Source organism: Anabrus simplex, chromosome 7, assembly GCF_040414725.1.
Source record: "Anabrus simplex isolate iqAnaSimp1 chromosome 7, ASM4041472v1, whole genome shotgun sequence".
Classification (NCBI taxonomy): Eukaryota; Metazoa; Arthropoda; class Insecta; order Orthoptera; family Tettigoniidae; genus Anabrus; species Anabrus simplex.
In genome coordinates, this window is record NC_090271.1 from 280343590 (window position 1) to 280368695 (window position 25106).

General features: G+C 38.2%; 1 protein-coding gene across 5 annotated transcripts in view; it reads right to left on the reverse strand.

Annotated features, from left to right (window-relative positions):
- The window catches only part of LOC136877555 (translocator protein-like), a 94967-nt gene that overhangs the window by 7291 nt on the left and 62570 nt on the right, over window positions 1-25106 (reverse strand). For all 5 annotated transcript variants that reach the window (XR_011018605.1, XM_068228680.1, XM_068228679.1 and 2 more), the window contains exons 3-4: window positions 19273-19393; window positions 18773-18867 (exon numbers count right to left, since the gene is read on the reverse strand). Coding sequence is in view for 4 of the 5 variants with exons in the window: in XM_068228680.1 (XP_068084781.1) it covers window positions 18773-18867; window positions 19273-19393 (216 nt within the window). In the remaining variant the exon portion in view is untranslated. The remainder of the gene's footprint in view (window positions 1-18772; window positions 18868-19272; window positions 19394-25106) is intronic.

The window sequence follows — 25106 nt, forward strand, 5'->3', positions numbered from 1 at the left end:
TGTACTGTGGACACTGCTAAACAAACTCTTATGCTATCTATATGCGTATATTACTACTGCAGTGTGTGTTTTGACGGTGACCGCTAGAGCGTGTACCGATGCTAGTCTGTGTTGCCGCATGTGGCGAAATGCAGAGTGTATCTATCGGCTGTTGGAACTGCTTCAGTGTAGACGCTTATCGCAGCCATGGACATTTGCTGTACTGCTTCTCATATTATGACTGAATCGGGCGGTATTGGGTAATATGGATGGTATACCTCGCCAAGCGAGGAGGATAAAATGTGTTTTAATGTATCATAGTTTACATTAGAGTTAATTATGTAAAGTTTTTTTAAATTCTTACTTGTGAGTGCCTTAGTAATTACGCGAAACACAAGGGGTTACCTGGGCATAATTGGTCACCATGTATGTACGCCTTTAGGATTTATTACTGTGAATATTATTTTCTTGGTGTGTGTTACTTATATTCTATGAGTGTATTCATTGTAGTTGAAATTATGTCACTGTTTGGTGATGGCGTTCAAACTTGTATAATGTGTATAATGGCGATGGGCATTATTGTGTTCAGGTAACTTGAAATTCTCCGTTGTCTTTGTTTAAATTTTGTGTTTCCCTTGGATTTATTCTAATTTCCGGTGTATCTGCAAGTGTTTTCCCTGAGTTTTTTTTATTGGTACGTGTGGGGTTACTATTTGCAAATTTCATATTTATTGCTGTTATTGCTGTGTTTATTTGGTGCACATTATCCGGTTTTCTTTTATGTTGTGATTCTCATATTATTTATTCATGCATCATTTCATGTCTTTCTGCCTCCTTTTACTCGTGTTCCGGCCTAAGTACTATGTTTGCACTAAAAAACCACCTTTTTTAAAATTTCATTATTATTATTATTATTATTATTAATATGATATTTCATAAATTTCACTATTTCTTTGGTACGTATAGTTAGGGATTTGGATTGTATATTTCAGCATTACTGCGGATGGTTTTATTACATTATTGTCTTTACTATTAGGGTGTACCTGCATAATTTCAAAGATGTAGTTCCTTAACAATGTAAATTTTGGGTTTTAATTGAGGGTTTGGACACCCCTAGTGTGGATAATGATCGTAGTTTGGGTCTTATCTATTCTTCTGATTGTTATTTGCTTATCTTATCATGGTGCGGCAGTTACGCAACTGAAAAGATTCATTATTGTCTCGTCTGGAATAGTGTGCTTGTGTGTGCCGTTGTGAAAATAATTATGGATTGTTTGGTGGTCTTGAGGTGAGATCGGGTATTTTCTTTCTTCCGGTTGCATGTTCTGCCTTATTCTATTATTTATATTTGGTTGTGTATTTATTAATTTTCATGGTTACTATGGTTGTGTGAATTAATTCATTATTTATTTGAGTTGATATTATTTTAATTTCTGTGGGGTTTGGTGTTTAACATATTGGTCCGTTTTTGTGTGGTTTTCAATTTATGGTGAGGCGTTGTTGGAGCTACCTTATGTGGGTTTTACCGGGAATGATCCTTCCACTGTCGCTTAAGTGCGGCCAGTATCCAGTAATCGGGAGGTAGGGGGTTCAAGCCCCACTGTTGGCAGCCCTGAAAATGGTTTTCTGTGGTTTCCCATTTTCACGCCAGGCAAATGCCGGGGCTGTAAGTCCACGGCCGCTTCCTTCCAATTCCTAGGCCTTTCCTATCCCATTGTCGCTGTAAGACATATCTGTGTCGGTGCGACGTAAAGCAAAAAAAAAAAAAAAAGATCCTTCCAACGGGGCCTGTCGGAAGCCCTCTATTACCCAACTTATTTGTTATTCTAATTAAAATTTAAAATTTTGTTTAGAGTTGTTACTATTAACTTGTGGGGTTTGAAGTGATCTGGTGCACCAAAATTTTCCTAAAAGATTTTTTAAAAATTGTATGCTATGTAAATATTATTTACTCAAGTATGTGTGTGTGTATATATATATATATATATATATATATATATATTAAAATTTTTGAATTTGGTGTTTTTTTTTTTTGTTTTTTTTTTTTGGGTGAATGCCTCCATAGTTCTTTGGGATCTCTTCCTCTCCTTTTTATTTTATGGGTAGGTTCCAGCCCTCTTCCTTGCTTCCTAGTAAATTTGATATGTTATCTGATTTATTCTGATTCTTTTGCTCTATTTTTATCTTGTCTTGTGTGCACACTTCCCTATGATGTTCTCTTCCGAACACCATTCACCATCTTTGTTAAGGGGTGTTGCAGTTGGTAGCTATAGAGCGTGGTTTCTGTGTTGAACCTACACTGAATGGCTAGTGATAGAATTGCAAGGCAGGCACCCAAAATGACACCAACTAATAGTAAACTTAAGGCTGGTCTTAAATTTTGTAAAACTGAAATTTTCCCAAGTAATTTGAGTTTTTCTGTTTATTTTCATGTGTGGCTGAGTCCTTGTTTCGCTGTTCTCTTGCCCTTATGGTGCTTATGTTCGAGGCCTCCTGGTGATTTTATCCTGTTCTGGCTAATGCTGTTTAAAGGGTCATGGAATCCGGTTCTTTTCCTCATGCTTTGCTTATTCTGGACCTACGATATCTTGGCGAGTCGTTGACCATTGTGGCATATTACTGATGAATGGTATGGCATTATTTTTATTTGTGCTTGATTCAAAATTAAATTTTACAAAATATTCTCCCACATTTTACAGAAATAAAATTGTGTTTGTTGTCATTAATTACATTTCTTTTATTATGTCTTGTTTCTAGTGATGGAGTTGCTAAGCTGGTGGCCCATTGACTCCATGTGAAGATCTTAGCAGAAGCGGCTTTTCAGGTGCATCAGGTACAGCCCGGCTGCACTAACATTTCTCAAAACAATTGTCTATCATTTTCTGTATCCCTACATTTTCTGTTTAAAACATATTCATTGAAAAAACCGAAGAGTGCGCTCCATATGTTGTGATTACTCAACATGCGAAGCGCTCATAGTTAAGCAAGCACCGCTGTTCGCTTCACTTACGAGTGCTGCGAATTGAGTGCAGCCCTCTCAATGCTCACAGCAGTGTGGGCTGACTTGTGATGTGTAACACAACGGTTGCCATGACAACGCTCAAGACTGTCATGAGTACGCATACGGTTGTATTTTGCGTGGTGCAGCCGGGCGAGTCTCTGGGATATTCGGCTGCTTGGCTCGAGCTGAGACGATATTATCCGAACCCAAGCGAACGTGTAACCCGTCCTCTCTGCTTAGGTTGAACACATGCGGGCTCCTACAGCATTGCTGCCAATATTAGTATCTCAATCTCACGCTAAAACACAATCAAAGTTACATTTACTAGTATATTTTGTCGCGAGAGTTGTGGCTACTGTTACACCAGCTGTAATAAGAAGCTTCTTATAAATTTGAAAGTGTGGTGCATGGAGTATTCTTTCATAGTGAAAATAAATGTCCGTTGTTATAATGTGAATCGTGGCCGTGTGGCGGATTAATTGTGAGTGAACTGTAAATAACATAAGCGCATTTGAAGAGCATTTAGTAGCACAGCTCACACGGTGAGCTCTTGGCGTTTTCATAGTTACTATGTGAAGCGTAGAATAATTATTGTCGTATGGATGTTTGGAGAGGAAGTGCATTTGAAATTCATTTTTTAGGGATATAAAAATGTAGTATTATAGTATTATAGTATTTAAATCTTTTCTTATAGTGTGAAAGAATAGTGTTCCCTCCAAAGCGTGCTTTAACATGGAACCCTCCGTGGATTTAGTGTGTATTTTAAGAGAAACTCCATTTTTGAAATGGAAGGAGGAGGATAAAAGAGAAATTTTATCAGTCAATCGTCCCCAGCCAGATTTGACTTATCAGAAAATGACAGGTACTGCCTCCGGGAAGATGCACACACGAACTTTCCAAGTATCTTGGTATAATAGTTATCCGTGGTTATGCGGTAGTCATTATTTGCAGAAACACTTTTGTTGGCCTTGTCTTATTGTTGGAGTGAAACAGGGAGTCTGGAATCACACAGGATTTTAAAATATGTCCTGTGCTACTAGGTCTTTCCAAAAGCACGAAGGTTCCTCGGAGCATATAAAAATTCCGTGGGATTTAAAGAACATAAGAAGAATCAAAATCAAATTGCTGACGCTTTAAGAAAAAATGCTCATCTATACATCACAAAATTTAATGAGAATGTGAGGCTTAACAGACTTTTCATGCGATTGCAAATCGATGCAGTTTTATTTCTTTCTAAGCAGGAAATGGCATTTAGAGGCCATGATGAGAGCGGCGACTCCTTAAATAGAGGGAATTTCAAAGAACTATTGAAACTTCTAGTTTCCAACAGCTCATTAGAAATGCAGCAGCATTATGCTTCTATAAAGAAAGTTTTTAGCGCAGAATCGAAAACTATACAATGTGAGTTAACAGACTGCATCTATACTTTCATTAGGGATGCTGTGAAAGAAGAAATTTTAGAAACCTCTTTCTTTTCAGTTCAGGTCAACGATACAACTGATATCACAAAGAAATCGCAGTGTTCGGTGATACTTCGGTACATTATCCACAAAGGTGCGCTAGTTGAACGCTTTCTTGGTTTTTTTTTAAGTTAGTTCGGACCGTACGGCGATTACTTTATTCAGCTTGCTGCAGACTGTATTGAGTAAAATTTCCTACAAAACTAAATTGATTGCCCAGTGTTATGACAGAGCTAGTGTCATGGCTGGTCATCTAAATGGTCTTTAAACTTAGGTCAAGGAGGATGCCCCTCAAGCATTATTTGTACATTGTTCAGCACACTGATTAAATCTAGTGGTACAGCAAAGTATTACCAACATATCAGACTGCCGTATTTTTTTGCGGGTCTTGGTGGTATTCTTTCATTTATTCATTCATCAGCCAAAAGAACTTTTGTCGCTGATTCAGTAATTGCGAAGTGAATACCATCTGGTGTGGATACACGTTGGTCGTCACATGGGAAACTTTTGAGCGTGGTTGTCGAGGAGTGGGAGGGATTGAAATAAATTTTTGAAAGACTCAGGTACGATCCTCAGTCAGACGAAAAAAACCATTCACCAATCAGAGGGGTTGTTTAATAACTTTAATAGATTCCTGTTCACATTTTTATCAATAGTATTCAATGACATTTTTAAGCTTGCTAATATATTATTTAACGTGCTCCAAAAGAAGTCTCTGGACGTTTAGTTCTGCCTCTCAAAAATAAGACCCACACGGCAACTGATACTAGGTGAAAGGAATGAAGAAACATTTAAAACCAGTTTTCGTATAGCTGAGAAGAAAACCAAAGTACGTATTCAATTATACTGATTTGCGTCGTATATTTTTTATATACGTACTTCCCGCAACTGAGACAAATATTGGACCTTCAAGACGTTCTCCACTCTACTTTGGCGTTCGAGACCGCAGCGCATGACCTTGAATGTGCCGCGCTGATCACCGGGAACTGGCGGTTTGCTTCTACAAATCTATTCGTCTGCGACTTCAAGTTTATTTATAATCTTCATATATTATTTGATAGTGTTGTGACTTTGTGCCTGACAGAGTGTGAAACTGACCCATTTCTCCAATATTCATAAACATTGTGTGATTTCGCCTACTTGTTTTTACGGCTGACGATGACCTGGACTAAGGTCGAAACCGGTCCCATTTAAATAAGAATGTAATTACTACTTTTCTTTCTTTTATGTATTGAATTGGTTGAACTTCAATTATTTAATTTTTAATGTTAATAATTTCAATACGGAACAATGAAATTTTTATCTTTAAATAAATTGCTTCTTCGATGTCGCCTAAAGTTTATTCTCTATGCATGAAAGGAAATGTACTTGACGTGATAGAATGTGATCCCACTAGGGTGACGTCTAAATTATTAATGAACATACCTTGTGGAGTATGCCAAACTCTTTGGACACTCTTGTACTCTGTGACTGAGTGGAGCTTCTTCAAGTGTACATGACAGTACGCTACCTGTCTCTTTTTGGCCCCCTGTGGTCCTCTTTCAGGCGGGGGTGTCTGAGGCTTTATTATGCAAAATACATTAATAATATGATATATTTGGACTATCAACTCTCTAGGCGACATACGATTAAATTGTGTGCACTATCAGCACTAGTAGACTTTTGTGAATTACGCATTCTGCTATTGAACTTTCCATTCGGGGCCAGGTGCCGGTATACTGAGCGGTAATTTTACCATTATCTATTTGAGACTGGAATCCAACACTATTTGACAAACTGGATGATAAAACTACTCATTGTATGTATGGCTATTAGGACATGACAACACCTTATTATCCTGCGAGTTTTATCTGGCGTGTATGATTGTACTGTAGACACTGCTAAACAAACTCTTACGCTATCTATATGCGTATATTACTACTGCAGTGTGTGTTTTGACGGTGACCGCTAGAGCGTGTACTGGTGCTAGTCTGTGTCGCCGCATGTGGCGAAGTGCGGAATGTATCTATCGGCAGTTGGAACTGCTTCAGTGTAGACGCTTACCGCAGCCATGGACAATTGCTGTACTGCTTCTAATATGATAACTGAATCGGTCAGTATTGGGTAATAGGGATGGTATACCTCGCCAAGCGAGGAGGATAAAATGTGTTTTAATGTATTATAGTTTACATTAGGGTTAATTATGTAAAGTTTTTTTTAAATTCTTACTTGTGAGTGCCGTAGTAATTAGGTGAAACACAAGGGGTTACCTGGGCATAATTGGTCACCATGTATGTACGCCTTTAGGATTTATTACTGTGAATATTATTTTCTTGGTGTGTGTTACTTGTATTCTAAGAGTGTATTTATTGTAGTTGAAATTATGTCACTGTTCGGTGATGGTGTTCAAACTTGTTTAATGGCGATGGGCATTATTGTGTTCAGGTAACTTGAAATTCTCCGTTGTCTTTGTTTAAATTTTGTGTTTCCCTTGGATTTATTCTAATTTCCGGTGTATCTGCGAGTGTTTTCCCTGAGTTTTTTTTATTGGTACGTGTGGGTTTACTATTTGTAAATTTCATATTTATTGCTGTTATTGCTGTGTTTATTTGGTGCACATTATCAGGTTTTCTTTTATGTTGTGATTCTCATATTATTTATTCGTGTTCCAGCCTAAGTACTATGTTTGCACTAAAAAACCACCTTTTTAAAAATTAATCATTATTATTATTAATATGATATTTCGTAAATTTCACTATTTCTTTGGTACGTATAGTTAGGGATTTGGATTTTATATTTCAGCATTACTGCGGGTGGTTTTATTACATTACTGTCTTTATTAGTTGGGTATACCTGCATTAATTTCAAAGATGTAGTTCCTTAATAATGTAAATTTTGAGTTTTAATTGAGGGTTTGGACACCCCTGGTGTGGAGCGATCGTAGCTTGGGTCTTATCTATTCTTCTGATTGTTATTTGCTTATCTTATCCTATCATGGTGCGGCAGTTACGCAACTGAAAAGATTCATTATTGTCTCGTCTGGAATAGTGTTGTTAATTTTCTTGTTCTTCCAGAATTCTTTCATCATGTCGCTATGTTTAGCTCGACGTTTGTCAGTCCATTTCCTCCTAGATCTGCCGGACTTATCTTCTGAAGCAGCTTTCCAAGTGTAGATCTTATGTCTGAAAGTTTTGCAGTCTTCAATATCTGTAGGTGTGATGCTGGCGTTATTGAGATCAGTTTGGACCTGTTTGATCCAAACTGTTGTCGTCTTTAATGTTTGTGAGTACATCAATATTTTCTTTGTTAATCGGTTGTCATCTAGCCTCATAACGTGTCCATAAAATTTCAATCGTCGTTTACGGAAATCTGTTTCAATGTTTGAGTATTTTTCTGTGATCTTGTGCGATTGTAGATGATATCCATCATCTGTAAGTTTTGGGCCAAGTATTTTTCGGATGATTTTTCCTTTCAGCTTTCTTGATATTTTCGAGATCCCCTTTATTTAAGGTATCACTGGCATAGAGTGTTTCAGGTTTGACAACCATCGTGTAATGTCAAATTTTTGTGTTAATGCTCATGCATTTTTTGTTGTAGATGTTTGTGGTTTTCCCACATGATTTCCACATTTTGAATTCACATGCTTTTTGTGCTATAATTTCTGTACCTGTATGTTCAATGATTTCACCTAAATGTTTTAAAATGAGTAACCTTGTTTATTGTGCCGTATTTTGTTACCAACGTTTGTGTTTTGTAGCCATGAATGCAGTTTTTGTGAAGGAGATTTATAAACCAACTTTCCCAGCACATTCTTTGATGACTTCAATCTGGTGAATTGCCGTCTGCTCATCTCCGGAGAGGATTGCCAAACCATCAGCAAAGGCTAAGCAAGTAACGTTGATATTATTCTGTTTCCTTCCTAACAAGACAGGTTTCCAGATGTTACGACTTTTCAATTCTTTGTCCCATTCTTTGATGAGCTTATCAAGAACGATGTTGACCAGCAACGGAGAAAGTCCGTCACCCTGCAGGACACCAGTTTTAATGGGAAAAGGTTGAGAGATCTCTCCAATGAATTTGACCTTGGAAGTTGTGTCCGAGTTTGTTGGATGAGTCGTCTGGTCTTCGGATCAAGACTGTTTTCTTTGAGAATATTAAAAAGAGTTTGTCGATCAATGGAGTCATAAGCATTCTGGAAGTCAACAAATGTACAGATGGTTGGGAGGTTTTTGCATGGCTCGAAGTTTCAAGGTGGATTTCAGATTGAAGATTTGTTTGACGGCTGATCTGTTTGGTATGAAGCCAGCTTGATATTCACCGATGAGGGGCTCGAGTTGTTCTTGTGTACATTGTAAAAGATAGGTGGAGAGGGTGTTATAAGCGATGGAAATTCCTCTGTAGTTATTTACATCAGATTTATCTCCTTCTTTGTGGAGTGGGTGGATGAGAGCAAATTTCCATTCGTCCGGTAAACTTCACCAAAGTCTTGAATGATTTGTGTGATTTCCTGTAGTGACCATGGTTCTAAATTTTTCAATAGTTCTGCAATGATTCTGTCTTCTCTTGGTGTGTATTTACCGTTCTCGAGGTTTTTGATGTGGTGATGGATTTCTTCTTGCATTGGTGGTTTGGCTTTGGGTCTTATGTGTTCTGGGACTATGTGTATGAATCGCTCAGCTGGTTCAGGGTAACTGAAAAGGTTAGAAAAATAACGTGCTAGTTCTTCAGTTTTCTTGGTTAGCGAGTGGTAGACTTCCGTCTTGTTTCTTGAATGTCAAATGTTGTGGTACATAACCTTTAATTCTGTTCCTGAAAGTTTTATTTTTTTTTTAAATCGACGGTTGTGATTTCTGAAGTCATTCTCAATAGACTAAAGTTGCTTATTTATATAATTACACTTACTTGTCCTGATAGTTCTGGTTGCCTGTTTGCAGACGTCAAGAAAGTGTTGTAGGGTTTCTGGAGATTTGTGGCTACTGTATTTTTGAAATGCAATTCTGTGATCAATAATAACTTGATCACAGTTGGAATCCCACCAGGGGTGTTTAGTTTTCTTTTTTAGCGGAATCAGTTCTTTGGTTTTTCTGACAATTTTGCTGCAGAAGACCAATTGTTCACTGGTTCTTTATCCCATTCTTCCATGATTTTTGTTTCTTGAATTTTGAGATGTAATGGTTTTTTATTTTTATTTATGAATTCTCTTCGGCAAAAACTTAATTTTGATTCTTGTAAGGTAATGATCCAAATCAGTGTTCGCCCCTCGTCGGACTTCAATGTCATGGATCATTCTGTAATGGGCATGGGAGATCGCCAAGTTTTCTGTTTGTGTGAAGGTTTCCTGAAATGGGTAGACATAACTTTGAGGTTAAATTGATAAATATCTACCAATCCTGTGCTGTTGGTGTTCCTGTTTTGGTGTGCTGAATTTTTGCCGATGACTTTTCGATAGATTTTTTCTTTGCCAAGTTGAGCATTGAAATCTCCCATCAGAATTTTCACATCATCTAGATGAACGTTAAAAATTTTTCTAGTTTTTTCCACAGTTTTCCAACATTTTCAGGATTTTTCTTATCGTCGATGTTAGTAGGTGCATGAGCATTGACAAGTGTGTATTTCTTGTTGGCGCACTGGATGCGCATAGTCATAATTCAATCATTAACAGGTGTGACTTCTTTGACTGAGTTAATGATGGATTTGTGGACAAGAAAAGTCATTCCGAAGATTGGTGTACCTTTTGCGACTCTCTGTAATGCTTTGCTTTTGAAAATGCAGTAATTTCCATAGTCCATAGTTTCATTGTCACCCATCCTAGTTTCTTAAAGAGCAAGAATGAGAATTTTTTGTCTGTCAATTTCTTGTGTGAGATTGTGTAATTTTCCTGTTTGAATTAGGGTAATGATTTTTAGAGTTCCAATTAATGTTTTCTGTTTGTATGGAAGGCGACCAGAGATCTCCAATACTCTGAGCTGTGCTTGCCTGGACTCCCCAGAATCTGAAAGGTCAGTTGCCGTTTGTTGACTTGTGGATTGTGTACCACCTGGGGTAGAGTTGTGTTTGCTTTTGCTTGTACTTGATTGGTTGACCTGGTGAGTGCGAGGACCACATAGGACCAGAGGTTGTTGAGGCCTTTGGAACATGGTATTTCCAGTCGAGGTCACTGAGCTAACAGGCGCTGACCATGAGCCCCTGCATACCAGTTGGATTTAAGTTGCATCAAAGATAGTTCTTCCACATTCTTCACCATTGGGAATTATTTTCCTCTTCCACTGTTGTAGCTGTTGACTACTTTTGCATTTCCCCCAATATATATGATATGAGTAAAGAACTCTACACACATGAGGCCTTTTGGGCACAATTCGGCTCAATGAGCAGCGCTCCAGGTCAGGCAGGAAAAAGAGCAGAGTATGCGCTCTGACGGAAATTAACCTTGTAGCTGCTTGCACAGCTTGCCATTACAACTAGGGGCAAGCCAAGTATCAAAACAGATTAAAACTTTTGATATTTTTGTAGTGTCTAATGTCTCGTTCTATTCAGTGCATTAGATATTGGTGCTAAGTAAATATGTTTAATTATAAAAATTAACATGGGATATCTACAAAAAGAAATGTCTATCAATAAATACAAAAATAAAACACTACAACACAGTTATAAAACCGGAAGCTACATATGCAGCAGAAACACTCTTTTACCTGAATAAACAATCAAAGACTGACAGACTTCAGAAAATTGAAAGGAGGATTGGAAGAACCTGTATCAACAAAAAATATCACAAAGATGGACAGTGGCGGTTAATACCTAACAAAGTCGTGTACAAAGAGCTAGAACCCATTACAGATACTATGCGTAAGAGGAGACTGGGATTCTTTGGACATATCATGAGGATGCAGGACTCGAGACTTCTGAAACAACTAGTACAACACAATCTCGTCTCAAAAAATACCACAACAGGATGTAAATGGATCAGAGAAGTAAGAGAGGATCTGAAGGAAATAGGCCTTACAACAGAAGACACCAAAAATAAGATAAAATTGAATACAAAACTCAAGAATACAAACCTCCGCTTTACCCTTACACAAAACAAACCAACAACACGCACATTTTCAACTGAGGAAAGGGCACGAAGATCGGAGCGTCTGAAGAAGTACTGGGAGGACCGCAAAGCCCGAACAATCCCTTCAAAGAGACCTGAACGACGGACTGACTAAAGTGATCCTATGTGGTCATAACAGAAGAAGAAGAAGAAGAAGAAATGCACAGAACTTGATCTGGCACAGGCCAGTATCAGTGCTGTTAACCTGGCCAAATTCTGGGCCGATATTTTGTAAATAACTGTTTAATTTTATGTAATATTGTAATTTCATATTTTTTATCTAATTTGCATCTGTAATCTATATTGTGCTACTGACACGAATAAATAAATTATAATAATTAATAGAATGGTGTGAAGTTATTGCTAATAGGGTCGGTTGGTGCATGCATTTCAGTGGGCTTGGCAGACTGATATGTAATAGCAGCGGCTGGCTCGGTGAGGAAAGCAACGGGAAACTACCTCACTCCTCATTTCCCTAGTACGCCTCTTCAGTGACGCCTAGGCTATTTATGACAGCTGTTGGCGGAGCTGCAGAGGATCAAACCAGCCTTCGAGCTGAATACCCAACAAACAACAACATACAATAATTAATAATTAATAATAATAATAATAATAATAATAATAATAATAATAATAATTAAGTTATGAGTAGGAAACTAAATTAATTACTTTGACATCTGATAACTAAATACTCCTTTGACTACTACTTATAGTCCTAAAAATACAGTAAGCCAACATAAAAACTTGTTTAGAACAGAGCATAAACAATGAACAAGAAACTAGCTCCAGGTTAAGTACAGAAATAAATAAGCTAAATGAATAAATATCATTTACCATAAATAAAACATAGGCCTGTGTGTTCTTATATCTAAAATTTCATTCAGCAGATGATGAGGAGGAGTGCGTAACTTTTCGCTGAAGAAGACGAGTTATATTTCATGTGATCGATCTTGCACTTGCAATTCGCAGAACGGCAGTGATATGTGTGTTAGTTCTTCACGTAGATTTACTGATCTTTATTAGAAAAAACAGTTTCTCACACAGATATGTTGAGCCAAACATTGATAGAATTTTGGCATATTTGGGAAATCTATTTGCAAAAAATATTCATTAAAAAAGGTGATAGGATTGTTCGTGATTCATATTTAGGCCCGGTTTCACAGTATACGCTTAAGCCTTGGATCGGGCTTAAGCGGGAGCTTAAACTCTGGACGAGTTTCACAGTGGGGAGTGCAAGTGGTAAGCCGAGCTTATCTGTGACTGGCTTAAGCTGTATGAAACTGAGATTTAAGCTAAGGATTCAGTTCAGATGGTAGAACGCTGGCCTTCTTATAGCCCAACTTGGCAGGTTCGATCCTGTCTCAGTCCTGTGGTGAAGGTGCTCAAATTCATAGTTAGTGGGACATAAAACCAATAACATTAACATTAAATAACTTATATTTCTGAATATATTTCGAGGCTCGTGAAATAATACAGTTTCCGTGTTCCGATATACAGTAAAAGAGACAAAAATGTCGGTCGGTCACTTGCTTTTTGGCTTACGCTGCGTGAACCATCAACGATAGACCCCAAGTGTAAGTGTACGAATTGTAGAGCATAGAAACCTCTACAAAAAAGTCTGCGATGGTATATACCTGTTTCCAACCGTTTGCCCTCTAGAAGCGGTTTTATGCTATACTCAGCGGTAAAAATATAACTCCTTAACATTAAATAAATATTTCGATATTATCCTCGAATTCCTCATCGAAATAAATTGTTTGACCTCCTCCAGTATTTTATAAGGATTACAGTAATCTTGTCAGGACATTATTTGCATGAATAGTTCAGAAGTTATGGCCATTTTAGACTGTAGTGGTAATACGTGTCAGCAGGACGGGCGAGTGACCTTTTTTAAACTTTATTCTTGTAACTATTATTGGAATCACATTTTCCGTTCATTTTTCTAAATTATCTTGGCTGATAAACGATGTATAACCTACAAGTCAATTAATCATAGGCTACGGATGTAAACAAAGATGAGAATTGAATCATTGCGCATGCGCAAGCATTACCAACTTCGGAGATGTTCAGCTTAGTAAAGCTGCACACGGTCCCCCTACTGTGAAACTCGTAGTGTTTAAGCCAAAGAGTAAGCCTTGCTTAAGCGGTGTGCGTGGCTTACTAAAGCTTCGGCTTAAACTCAAACTGTGAAACCGGCCCTTAGCCTTCAGTTTACTATCACATCGAACTGTAACTAACTCGCACTGTAGATTAGATGAAACGTTATCAATTACTATAGCAGTTGAAGAGGTCGCAGCAAACACTTTCAGATCAATTGACAAATTGTCCAGATCTCTAAATCGGATGAAAAATTCGTTTACAAGACTCGCAAGAGTACCTGAAAATGTCTCCAATTGATCTTGAATTAAACTAGATTTTCGCATTGACAACATCAATGAAGCTCATATCTTTGAATTAAAAATGTCGTATGGCTTTTAGTGCCGGGATATCCCAGGACGGGTTTGGCTCGCCAGGTGCAAATCTTTCTATTTGACTCCTGTAGGCGACCTGCGCGTCGTGATGAGGATGAAATGATGAAGACAACACATACACCCAGCCCCTGTGCCATTGGAATTAACCAATTAAGGTTAAAATCCCCGACCCGGCCGGGAATCGAACCCGGGACCCTCTGAACCGAAGGCCAGGATGCTGACCGTTCAGCCAACGAGTCGGACATCTTTGAATTGACAACATCTGACACTGCCTAACCTCCAACATTTTCTTGAAAGCAGTAATACCGTCTACAAAATGAGTAATAAGTATTTTAACTACAGAACGCACTGTACCATACTATGATATTTTATTGCATAAACATAACATACTCAGACCGGTACAATGCTGTAGCTATGCTTGCACCTTGACTGTGCATATTGCCACCTAGTGTTTACAGCACAAACTGTTAGATAGACGTCAGTTGCTCCCGGCTCCCCGGCTCTGCCCGCGCTCATGCAGTTGGCTCAAGGAGCGGGGCTCTCTCATTGCCCACCTATGGTATAGAGTAATTATAGAATTGTGAACAACTGCAAAAAGACCTTGAAGTTGTGAGGTGGACGGTAGACGATGGTATGCTGATAAACAGGATGAAAAGTCCAGTTATACATGGATTAATTTTTTTAATAGTGGCAACTATGCTGTAACAATGCCATGAAACGTGGACAGGCAATATAATGTATACTTGAGGTAGCTTAGATACCCAACTTAGCACACTGGGGCAAAACGCTGGCAACCAGGAATGAGTTAGCTGAAAATTTATAATTTCCAATAACAGACCATTTATATTGGTGTTATAAATTTACTCATTCGGGACAAATATTTCAGGTTCCCTATGGGAATCAACATCTATATCATCTGATGGCCAGGCAGACATCTATATTTGGTAATGAGACAAAGTCTCTCATAGTGTATTGGCACTGCCAGTGGCTCCAAGTAGCCTACGCAGTGGCCTCCACGGTATGCACTAGCCATGCGTCTTGGTGGGTGTGCTATTTACCAACTGATGAGCCCAACTTAGCTCCACACACATAATGCATGTGTGCAGCGACAACAACAAGAACGCAGTTTTGAGTGCGCGCTCGTGGAGTACAGCTGTAATGATTTCAAAGCTAGATCAGAGGAGCTGGTTGAAAGTTGAATGCACTAGAGGTCGCAATGTAAGGCAGTGTTACAAAGATTTGCAAGAGGCTTGTGGTGAAAGTGCATTACTTTACTGTACTGTAGCATAGTGGGTCAAGGCCTTCTAAGACGGACAAGAAAATGTGACAGACATGTCGCGGCCTGGTCATCCTGCAGTAAGTGATGATGATGTGCAGAATGTGAACGCGTTAGTGCTGGCAGATCGGAACACCACAATTCATGAACTCGCCAATGATACAGGGCTGGCACCTTCGACTGTGCTGCAAATCCTGAAGAAGTGGCTGGGAATGTGAAAAATCACCTCCAAATGGGTCCCACATGATTTGACTAAACATAAAAAATGGCTGTGATATGATGCAGCTCGTACACACTTGAAGCAGTATGAACGCGAAGGTGAGGCCTTCTTATGGCAGATAATCACTATTGACGAGATCTGGGCTAGAGCTTGCAGCTGAAATGCCAGACAAGTGGCATCATCACTGGTCACCACGAAAAGTGTAGACCATGTGTAGACCATGCTGATCGTTGCCTACGACTGAGATGATGTTATCATAAAGCATACCGTTCCCCGAGGATGCAACGTTTATGCGGAGTATTACTGTGCATTTTCGCAAAAAAACTTGGTAACAGCTCTGAGAAAAACATGAGGACACTTCCTGAATAACCAATCCATCATTCTGCATGACAACGCAATGCCACATGCATTAGGAGCTGTGTCTGAGTTGTTCGATCGCTGAGGCTGGGAAGTGCTTTACCACACCCCTTATTCTCCAGATCTCGGCCCCTGCGACTATGATCTCATCCCTAAAATGAAAGCACCACTTCGAGGGGTACGCTTCCGCACAGTGGATGACGCTCTCCAGGCCACCGACCACTCCATCTGCAACCTCCAGAGATCAGACCCTCTCAACGGCATCCAATAGGTTCCACATCACTGGGAACAAGTGCTCCACAACAGTGGAGATTACTTCGAAGGCCTGTAAAACGCCTAACGTTGTAAGTATGCTATGTATCTAAATAAAAATATAGTTGCCACTATTAAAAAATCAACCCATATAAGTTTCACCAAGAGGAAGAGTCCCTTCAGATTTAATCACTGTGTTGATGGAGTGAGGCCTGCCATACTTATCTAGGTGTTAACATAAAGGGTAGATCTTCATTGAGGTAATCACATTAATGAAATTGAAAATAAAGGTTACAGATCTCTTCATTAGGTTGAGGGTATTTAAGGATTGTAGAAAGGATGTAAAGGAGAGGGCATATAAGTCTCTGATGAGACCTCAATTAGAGAATGGTTCAAGTGAATGGGACCCACAACAGGATTACTCCATACGAGAAATGGAGAAGACCCAACAAAAAGGTAATAAATAAATAAATAAATAAATAAATAAGCAGCTAACCTCTCAACAGCAGTGAAACAAATAGAAGTACTACAAAATGCAGCTGCTAAGACTGGCCTGAGGATCTCATTTTAAAAGACGATGTACATGGTCTCAGCTAAAATGAACTCTATCCCAAAGATTGAACTGGTGTATGGAAGTATCCAGAGGTCAGAGAAATTAAGTACCTGGGTGAGATCCATGTTCACAAGCAATGAAAAAAGAATCACTAGGAGAGAGAGCAAGGAAAATGAAACTTCACTTTAAATTGTGCCTTGATACCTACAGGTCCAGACTGATCCCCTTCCAGACAAAACTGAGGCACTACTGCACAGCAGCCAGACCAGAATGACTGTACGCTGCAGATACACTAGCCAAAACAGACAATCCCACACTTTTGGACACTAGTGTATATGAGAGAAAGGAGAGGATTACTTCCACATTTTAAATCGTAAAATTGCACAGTGCCAATCCCCCATTATCTTATTTTGCCTCTTCAACTGTTTTTGTGAAAGACTCATTCTTTAATTTCTTATTTACTTATGCATTGTTTTTGCATTTTATTCGGCTGATGATGACCTAGATTGGGGTCGAAACCGGTACCGCTTCCGCTTATAATTAAATAGAAATGTAACACTACATTTCTTATTTATTTGTATTGAATAGGTTGATCTACGTTATTTGTTATTTCAATTTAATTGTGATACAGTTCAATACAGAACATCATGAAATTTTTATCTTTAAACAATACAGGATAACAATTGGTAGCTGGAACTGAGAAATGGGAAGTAGAAAGGAGAGAAGAATGGAGCTAAAGGGTGAAGAAAGGGGGATGGTGGCTACTCTACTGGTGGTGGCGGTGCTGTTAATAATAGGAGGAGTGGAAGTTAATCCTGGTTCAGGTCCAGTGGGTTCCATTGGATGGGAAGAGTTTGAAGCGATAAGAGAGATGATAAGAGAGGCATGTCAGACGGAGCAAATAAGAGAAATGTTTCGAGAGTTATGTAAGGAGTTTATGGACCTAAAGTTGAGTATTAAGGAAGATGTGAAGAAGATATTAGAATAGGAGGGGTGTAATAAAGATATGAGCTGGATCTGTTGAAACAGAAGGTAAGAAGTTTGGAGCGTGACCTGAGAGAAACAAAGAGATTAGTAGAGTGGGGTGAGCAAGAAAGTGTGAGGAAGAATATTTTCATATATGGTGTGCAAGAAGAGGGAAATGAGACTAAAGTGGAACTAGTGTATAAAGTGGTGGAAGTGGTGCAGAATAGGATGAAGATCAACTTTAGTGAAGTTGATATAGACGATGTGCACCGTGTGGGGAAAGTTAAGGGAAGGAGGCCCATCAGAGTGAAATTATCTACATTGATGGCTGACATTGTGATTAGGAATTCGAGCAATTTAAAAGGAGATAAAGTGTGGATAAGAAGGGAAATGAGCAGGGAAGCCATCGAGGAGAACAGAATCCTGAACAGACATTTAAGGGAGGCAAAAAAACAAGGGCACAAAGATCTAAAGATCTCAAGGAAGGTGGCATAAACCCCAAAGAAATTCAAGATAGAACCATCTTCATGAATAAAGTTGTGGATTTGAGGGAGAATCCAAAAAGACATTGTGCTAAACCTCACATCTCAGTGGAAGAGTGAGAGAATAAAACCCTGAGATTGAAAATCTTTTGGCTACAATGTAGAGAAAAAAGTGTAAGCTTCCAAAAGAAAAATGCCAGGTTGTTTGTTAAGCCATAGACTATAGCTTGCTATATCAATATAATAATTAAAAAAAAGAAGTTTGACAGTCAGCAATCAATCATCTATATTTTATAGAATTTTTAAACCATATTAATTTTCTTTTGCTATTTTTTTAATGTTGCACCAACTTAATTACATGTTTTCATGATGATGGGATAGGGAAGGACTAGGACTGGGAAGGAAGTGTACATGACCTTTATAAGTACAGCCTGGTATAAAAGTGGGAAACCATGGAAAATCATCTTTAGGGCTGCCAATGGTGGAGTTTGAACCCCACCATCTCCAGAATGCAAGTTGCTCAGCTAAGTGACCCACTACATGTAGCCAACTTGTTTGGTATTAAAAACATTAAAACCTAGCACTTTTTATCATACAAGACACTAACAACAAATTTTTAGGATGACAACATTTTTTAATGTTTCATTACTGAATGGCAATATATGTTCCATCCTGTTTAAACTTACCCATTTTAAGTTATGAGCTCCAAAGAATATAAGGGGCCATGCCCAATTAAGAGCCAACTGTGATGCATATAAAGCCAAAGGCAGTTGTGCAGCTCCTGAAAAGTAAGTAAAAGAATTATGCATTTCTATTAACATAGTGATCCATCTAAGAACATACACCAGGTCCTAAACATAACTAGGACATAACCAGAACTGAACATTTGGAATATTTTGAATATCACCAATAAAACATTACAGGTGAATGCTTGATTCAAACTAGGATAATGTGAAAACAAATAAGGTCATTTAGAAATGAGAAACATACGCAATCGTGTGAAGATATGGGAGATTCACAATGTTCCTAAGGAAAAGGTCAAATAGTTTCTTTCTTAGAACTAACCACAAATTATATTATTTACAACCTTCGACTATGTTCTGTAATGTGCTGGCAAAGGATTCTTAGAGATCTGAGGACTAATATACTGTAATATCTGTGAAAAGCTAATGATAATCTAATATACCTGTAAATCCACCTCCATCTCTCCATACAAGATAAGAAGCATAGCCCATACTGAAGTACAGAATGGTCCAAACTGATATAAACACCCAGCCAGGAGGACTCCATTTTGGAAGAATTAGAGTCTGAAAAATAAGTAGTGGGCTGTAAATTACTGTAACATTGTACTGGCCTGGTACCGCCAATGAGCCAGTACAAGTATAAATAAACGTGGAAGCACCAAAAAATCACCCCAAAAAAACACAACATAGGAACAAAATACAGTAGACAAGAATTTGCAGGTCAAGGTGCATAAGTAGCCCGTGAATAAAAATAAATACCTGTCATGGTATAGAATTTTAAGATTTAACCAAAGAAAAACAAATACCATTAAGAAAACATAAAAGATTTTAATAAAGAAAACAATGCAAGTTAACAAGTTAAAATTTTCATCCTCGTTTGAGAAAAGATCAAGTTAAGCCTAGTGTTCAATTAACAAATAATGCTAAACACAGCCGGCCGATCAAGTTAAATGAAAGAAACAAAATTAAGATTACTACCTGTTCTACAAGATTAAATTCTTTCAGATCTCAGTAACTTCTTACTTAATTTCAATAATCTTTTAGAATGATCAAATTTCTTCTTCCTTAATTTAGGTATACTTTTTCCAGACAGGTTATAATTTCAAATTAGGTCTTTCCCTTCTTTGAAAATGTTACACATCATTTAGGTTAGCTTTCACTCAAGGAGTTCCCACAAAAAAATATTTAAGCACGATCACAAGATTGAAAATAATAAGGTTGCAAAATCAACGCAAGTGGCAAAGAAAATCAACACAGGAGAGGGAAGGAAATCCACCAAAAATCATTAAAGAGGAAAATAAACGTGTAATTGCACCACCAAGATCAAAATCTATTTCAAGATAATCAATTACTCCCAATTATCAATCAACAATCATCAACACTCATCATGAGTAAGATAGTCTCCATGGCAACAAAAATACGCAAAATTAACACTCCATTACACACGTAATAATTGTATCGTGGTTATACACATGGCGGATTCCCTCATCATGCAGAAATAAGTGAATAAATTGTGTCTCTTTTGTTCTACTGAAGAAGAAAGGGCCTAAAAAGTCTTCCTCACAATACTGTTGTTTACTTAAAATCATTTAATTTTTGTCATGACCTGAATTAAACAAGAAGGAGAAGTAATATTCCCTCCCTCATATTCCTGATTTTTATACGTCCTAACACGCATAGGCGGAGATTCCCCGCAGTGTTCATTTTACAACATCTTTGTATTTTTCTAGTTTTTTAATGTATAATAAACACTACAGTAAAATTCACATCAATAAAGAACAAGTAAAATAGTAACAATAGTAAAAAATATTAATAGTAAAATACACAAAGCAAAAAGAACTAAAAATATGTACACTGTAATTTATTCACATATTCGTTGAGAACACTAAAATCCATTATATGATCTAAAGCATACCATTCCTAAAAAGGAATATAAAAATAACAATGAGTAATAGGTGAAGGTATAACAAGAGCAACACCAACAAAAGTCAAGAATATAACTTACAATAGTCACACGGTCACACGCATAGGCGGGAACTCGCCGCCTGGGAGAAGAACAACAAACGTCTACTCGTGTACGTGCCTTGGCAGTGACTAACAATGGCTCCACTCTGTGCGAACAATGCCCTGGAAAACAACCCTTCACGGATCTCAATAAAATTCAAAATTCACGAAAACGTTTAAACAGCAGGGCATACCCGCCCTGCATGTAATGGAGTGTTAAAGGGAAGGGCCAATCGCAAGGCCATAAGACAACAATAGTTGATTATATGGAAAGAGCAAAAGAGAACTAGGTCAACCAAAAACCCAAAAAATATCAAAACAAATTAAAAAATTAAAAGAGAAACAGAAAGTAAATATTAAGAGTGGGACAAAGCCCAAATTCTAACACCTTGCAGAAACTCCCTTGGTTGATAATCCTCCTTAAACCTTTTTGTTTAATAAACGTAGTAGTTGGACAAGAAAACTTGAAGATACTCGACATAATTATGAAGCGTCACACCAAACACACTAAATTTTACGATGAGTTCTTTGGAACTCAAAACCACATGCAGCGAAGAAAATGCATAATTAATAACAGAGTGATGAAACTTACAGCTTTTGTAGTATCTTGTAGAAACATGCTAACATGCCTTACCACATGTCCTTACTTGCAACTGAAGAGGTTTGTTAGTGGGCACTCAAATCACCTTAAACTACCAAACAAGGATATTTTTAAAGAAATTTTTTTAAAATCTTCTGCGGGTGATAACACCCTGGAGTGAATGGATCTATCTAGGATCAATGATACTAGCCGAAGCTAGGACACTGCATGGACACCAAACACGTCTTTCCTCCATCGTTGCTGAACACACTGTCATGGCTGACCTCAGCTCACAATCATGCCTTGGCTGGCTCAAGGGGAGTAGCCATGCACTGACTGGCCAGCAAGAGAGAGGGCCAACAAGTTTAGCCAACTGCTGCAGGGAGCAGCACCAAGCAGAAGGGAACAAACACATGGCATGTTTAATTGGTGAAATACACATGAAGTTTTTAAAGAAGTAGGAGCTTAGCGCTCAGATGTAAAGAATATTAAAATTAAACATGTGGCATCAAATCACATAGAAACTAACAGTAGAAAACGCATTGGCCGCAAGCCCAGAGATACAAACTTCCACAGCGAGAATACCAGGTCTAAAATGTTTATGGTGAGGGTTCCAAACATGTTACCTCGGTAACAAACATGTAGAAAGGAGAAAAGAAAATATATTATCATTAAAATATATAATTTGATGTTCTTTGTACTGTGTAGTATGATGAAAATCGTAAGATGTTATTCCCACTTACAGAACTACATACATCAAAAAAGTCTTGCTTCATGTTGAATTAAAGAGTTCCTGACTCTTACAAAAAAAAAGAAAAAAAGAGAGATACAGACATACATTATTTATTGCCCAACAAAACAAAAAATGAGAGTCTCTACAAAAATACAGCTTTGCTTGCTCAATACGAGTTACTGGAATTGAATATGGCACACACTAATAATAATAATACTTTATTAACAGTAATACCATTTTACCTTTAATACCAGGTAACACGTCCCCTTGCATTGAATGCCTGAGTTAGTCTTGGAGCACTTTAAACAAGTACATCAAGGTAATGTTGATCCATATTGCCCCACTCCTCAATGGTGATTCAGCGAAACATGTCCCGGTAAATTAGTGTTGTAACATTACAACTTAGCAACACAAACTGTAATTTGTATTGAAAAGGTGGATCAAAATAACCAACAAATTGATAGTATATCATAGCATAGTTCAATACGGGTCTAATAATGAGATTAGTTACATGTAACATACCGCTTAGTCGAGCAGCTCTTCTTCTTTCTCTCAATTCTTCCCAACCCAAACATTGCAACATTTTTGTAACGCTATCTCATTGATTAGTATACCAGGCAAAGTATTCACAAGCATCTTGGAAGGGAGGGTGCGATCAATCGTTGAGAGGAAGTTGGATGAAAACCAGTGTGGTTTCAGACCACAGAGAGGCTGTCAGGATCAGATTTTCAGTATGCGCCAGGTAATTGAAAAATGCTACGAGAGGAATAGGCAGTTGTGTTTATGTTTCGTAGATCTAGAGAAAGCATATGACGGGGTACCGAGGGAAAAGATGTTCGCTATACTGGGGGACTATGGAATTAAAGGTAGATTATTAAAATCAGTCAAAGGCATTTATGTTGACAATTGGGCTTCAGTGAGAATTGATGGTAGAATGAGTTCTTGGTTCAGGGTACTTACAGGAGTCAGACAAGGCTGTAATCTTTCACCTTTGCTGTTTGTAGTTTACATGGATCATATGCTGAAAGGTATAAAATGGCAGGGAGGGATTCAGTTAGGTGGAAATGTAGTAAGCAGCCTGGCCTATGCTGACGACTTGGTCTTAATGGCAGACTGTGCCGAAAGCCTGCAGTCTAACATCTTGGAACTTGAAAATAGGTGCAATGAGTATGGTATGAAAATTAGCCTCTCGAAAACTAAATTGATGTCAGTAGGTAAGAAATCCAACAGAATTGAATGTCAGATTGGTGATACAAAGCTAGAACAGGTCGATAATTTCAAGTATTTAGGTTGTGTGTTTTCCCAGGATGGTAATATAGTAAGTGAGATTGAATCAAGGTGTAGTAAAGCTAATGCAGTGAGCTCACAGTTGTGATCAGCAGTATTCTGTAAGAAGGAAGTCAGCTCCCAGACGAAACTATCTTTACATCGGTCTGTTTTCAGACCAACTTTGCTTTATGGGAGTGAAAGCTGGGTGGACTCAGGATATCTTATTCATAAGTTAGAAGTAACAGACATGAAAGTAGCAAGAATGATTGCTGGTACAAACAGGTGGGAACAATGGCAGGAGGGAACTCGGAATGAGGAGATAAAGGCTAATTTAGGAATGAACTCGATGGATGAAGCTGTACGCATAAACCGGCTTCGGTGGTGGGGTCATGTGAGGCGAATGGAGGAGGATAGGTTACCTAGGAGCATAATGGACTCTGTTATGGAGGGTAAGAGAAGTAGAGGGAGACCAAGACGACGATGGTTAGACTCTGTTTCTAACGATTTAAAGATAAGAGGTATAGAACTAAATGAGGCCATAACACTAGTTGCAAATCGAGGATTGTGGCGACGTTTAGTAAATTCTCAGAGGCTTGCAGACTGAACGCTGAAAGGCATAACAGTCTATAATGATAATGTATGTATGTATGTATGTATGTATGTACTCTTTTGTCGGAAATCACCCAGAACAAATCGAGCTACTTTTCTTTGGATTTTTTCCAGTTCTTGAATCAGGTAATCCTGGTGAGGGTCCCATACACTGGAACCATACTCTAGTTGGGGTCTTACCAGAGACTTATATCACCTCTCCTTTACATCCTTACTACAACCCCTAAACACCCTCATAACCATGTGCAGAGATCTGTACCCTTTATTTACAATCCCATTTATGTGATTATCCCAATAAAGATCTTTCCTTATATTAACACCTAGATACTTACAATGATCCCCAAAAGGAACTTTTAACCCCGTTTATCAACATACCGTTGCCTGCTGTCCATCTCACAACATTTTCGAGGTCACGGTGCAGTTGCTCACAATCTTGTAACTTATTTATCACTCTATAGAGAATAACATCATCCGCAAAAAGCCTTACCTCCGATTCCACTCCTTTACTCATATCATTTATATAAGAAAACATAAAGGTCCGATAATATTGCCTTGAGGAATTCCCCTCTTAATTATTACAGGGTCAGATAAAGCTTCACTTACCCTAATTCTCTGAGATCTATTTTCTAGAAATATAGCAACCCATTCAGTCACTCTTTTGTCTAGTCCAATTGCACTCATTTTTGCCAGTAGTCTCCCATGATCCACCCTATCAAATGCTTTAGACAGCTCAATCGCGATACAGTCCATTTGACCTCCAGAATCCAAGATATCTGCTATATCTTGCTGGAATCCTACAAGTTGAGCTTCAGTGGAATAACCTTTCCTAAACCCAAACTGCCTTCTATCGAACCAGTTATTAATTTCACAAACATGTCTAATATAATCAGAAAGAATGCCTTCCCAAAGCTTACATACAATGCATGTCAAACTTACTGGCCTGTAATTTTCAGCTTTATGTCTATCACCCTTTCCTTTATACTAGGGGCTACTATAGCAACTCTCCATTCATCTGGTATAGCTCCTCCAACCAAACAATAATCAAATAAGTACTTCAGATATGGTACTATATCCTAACCCAT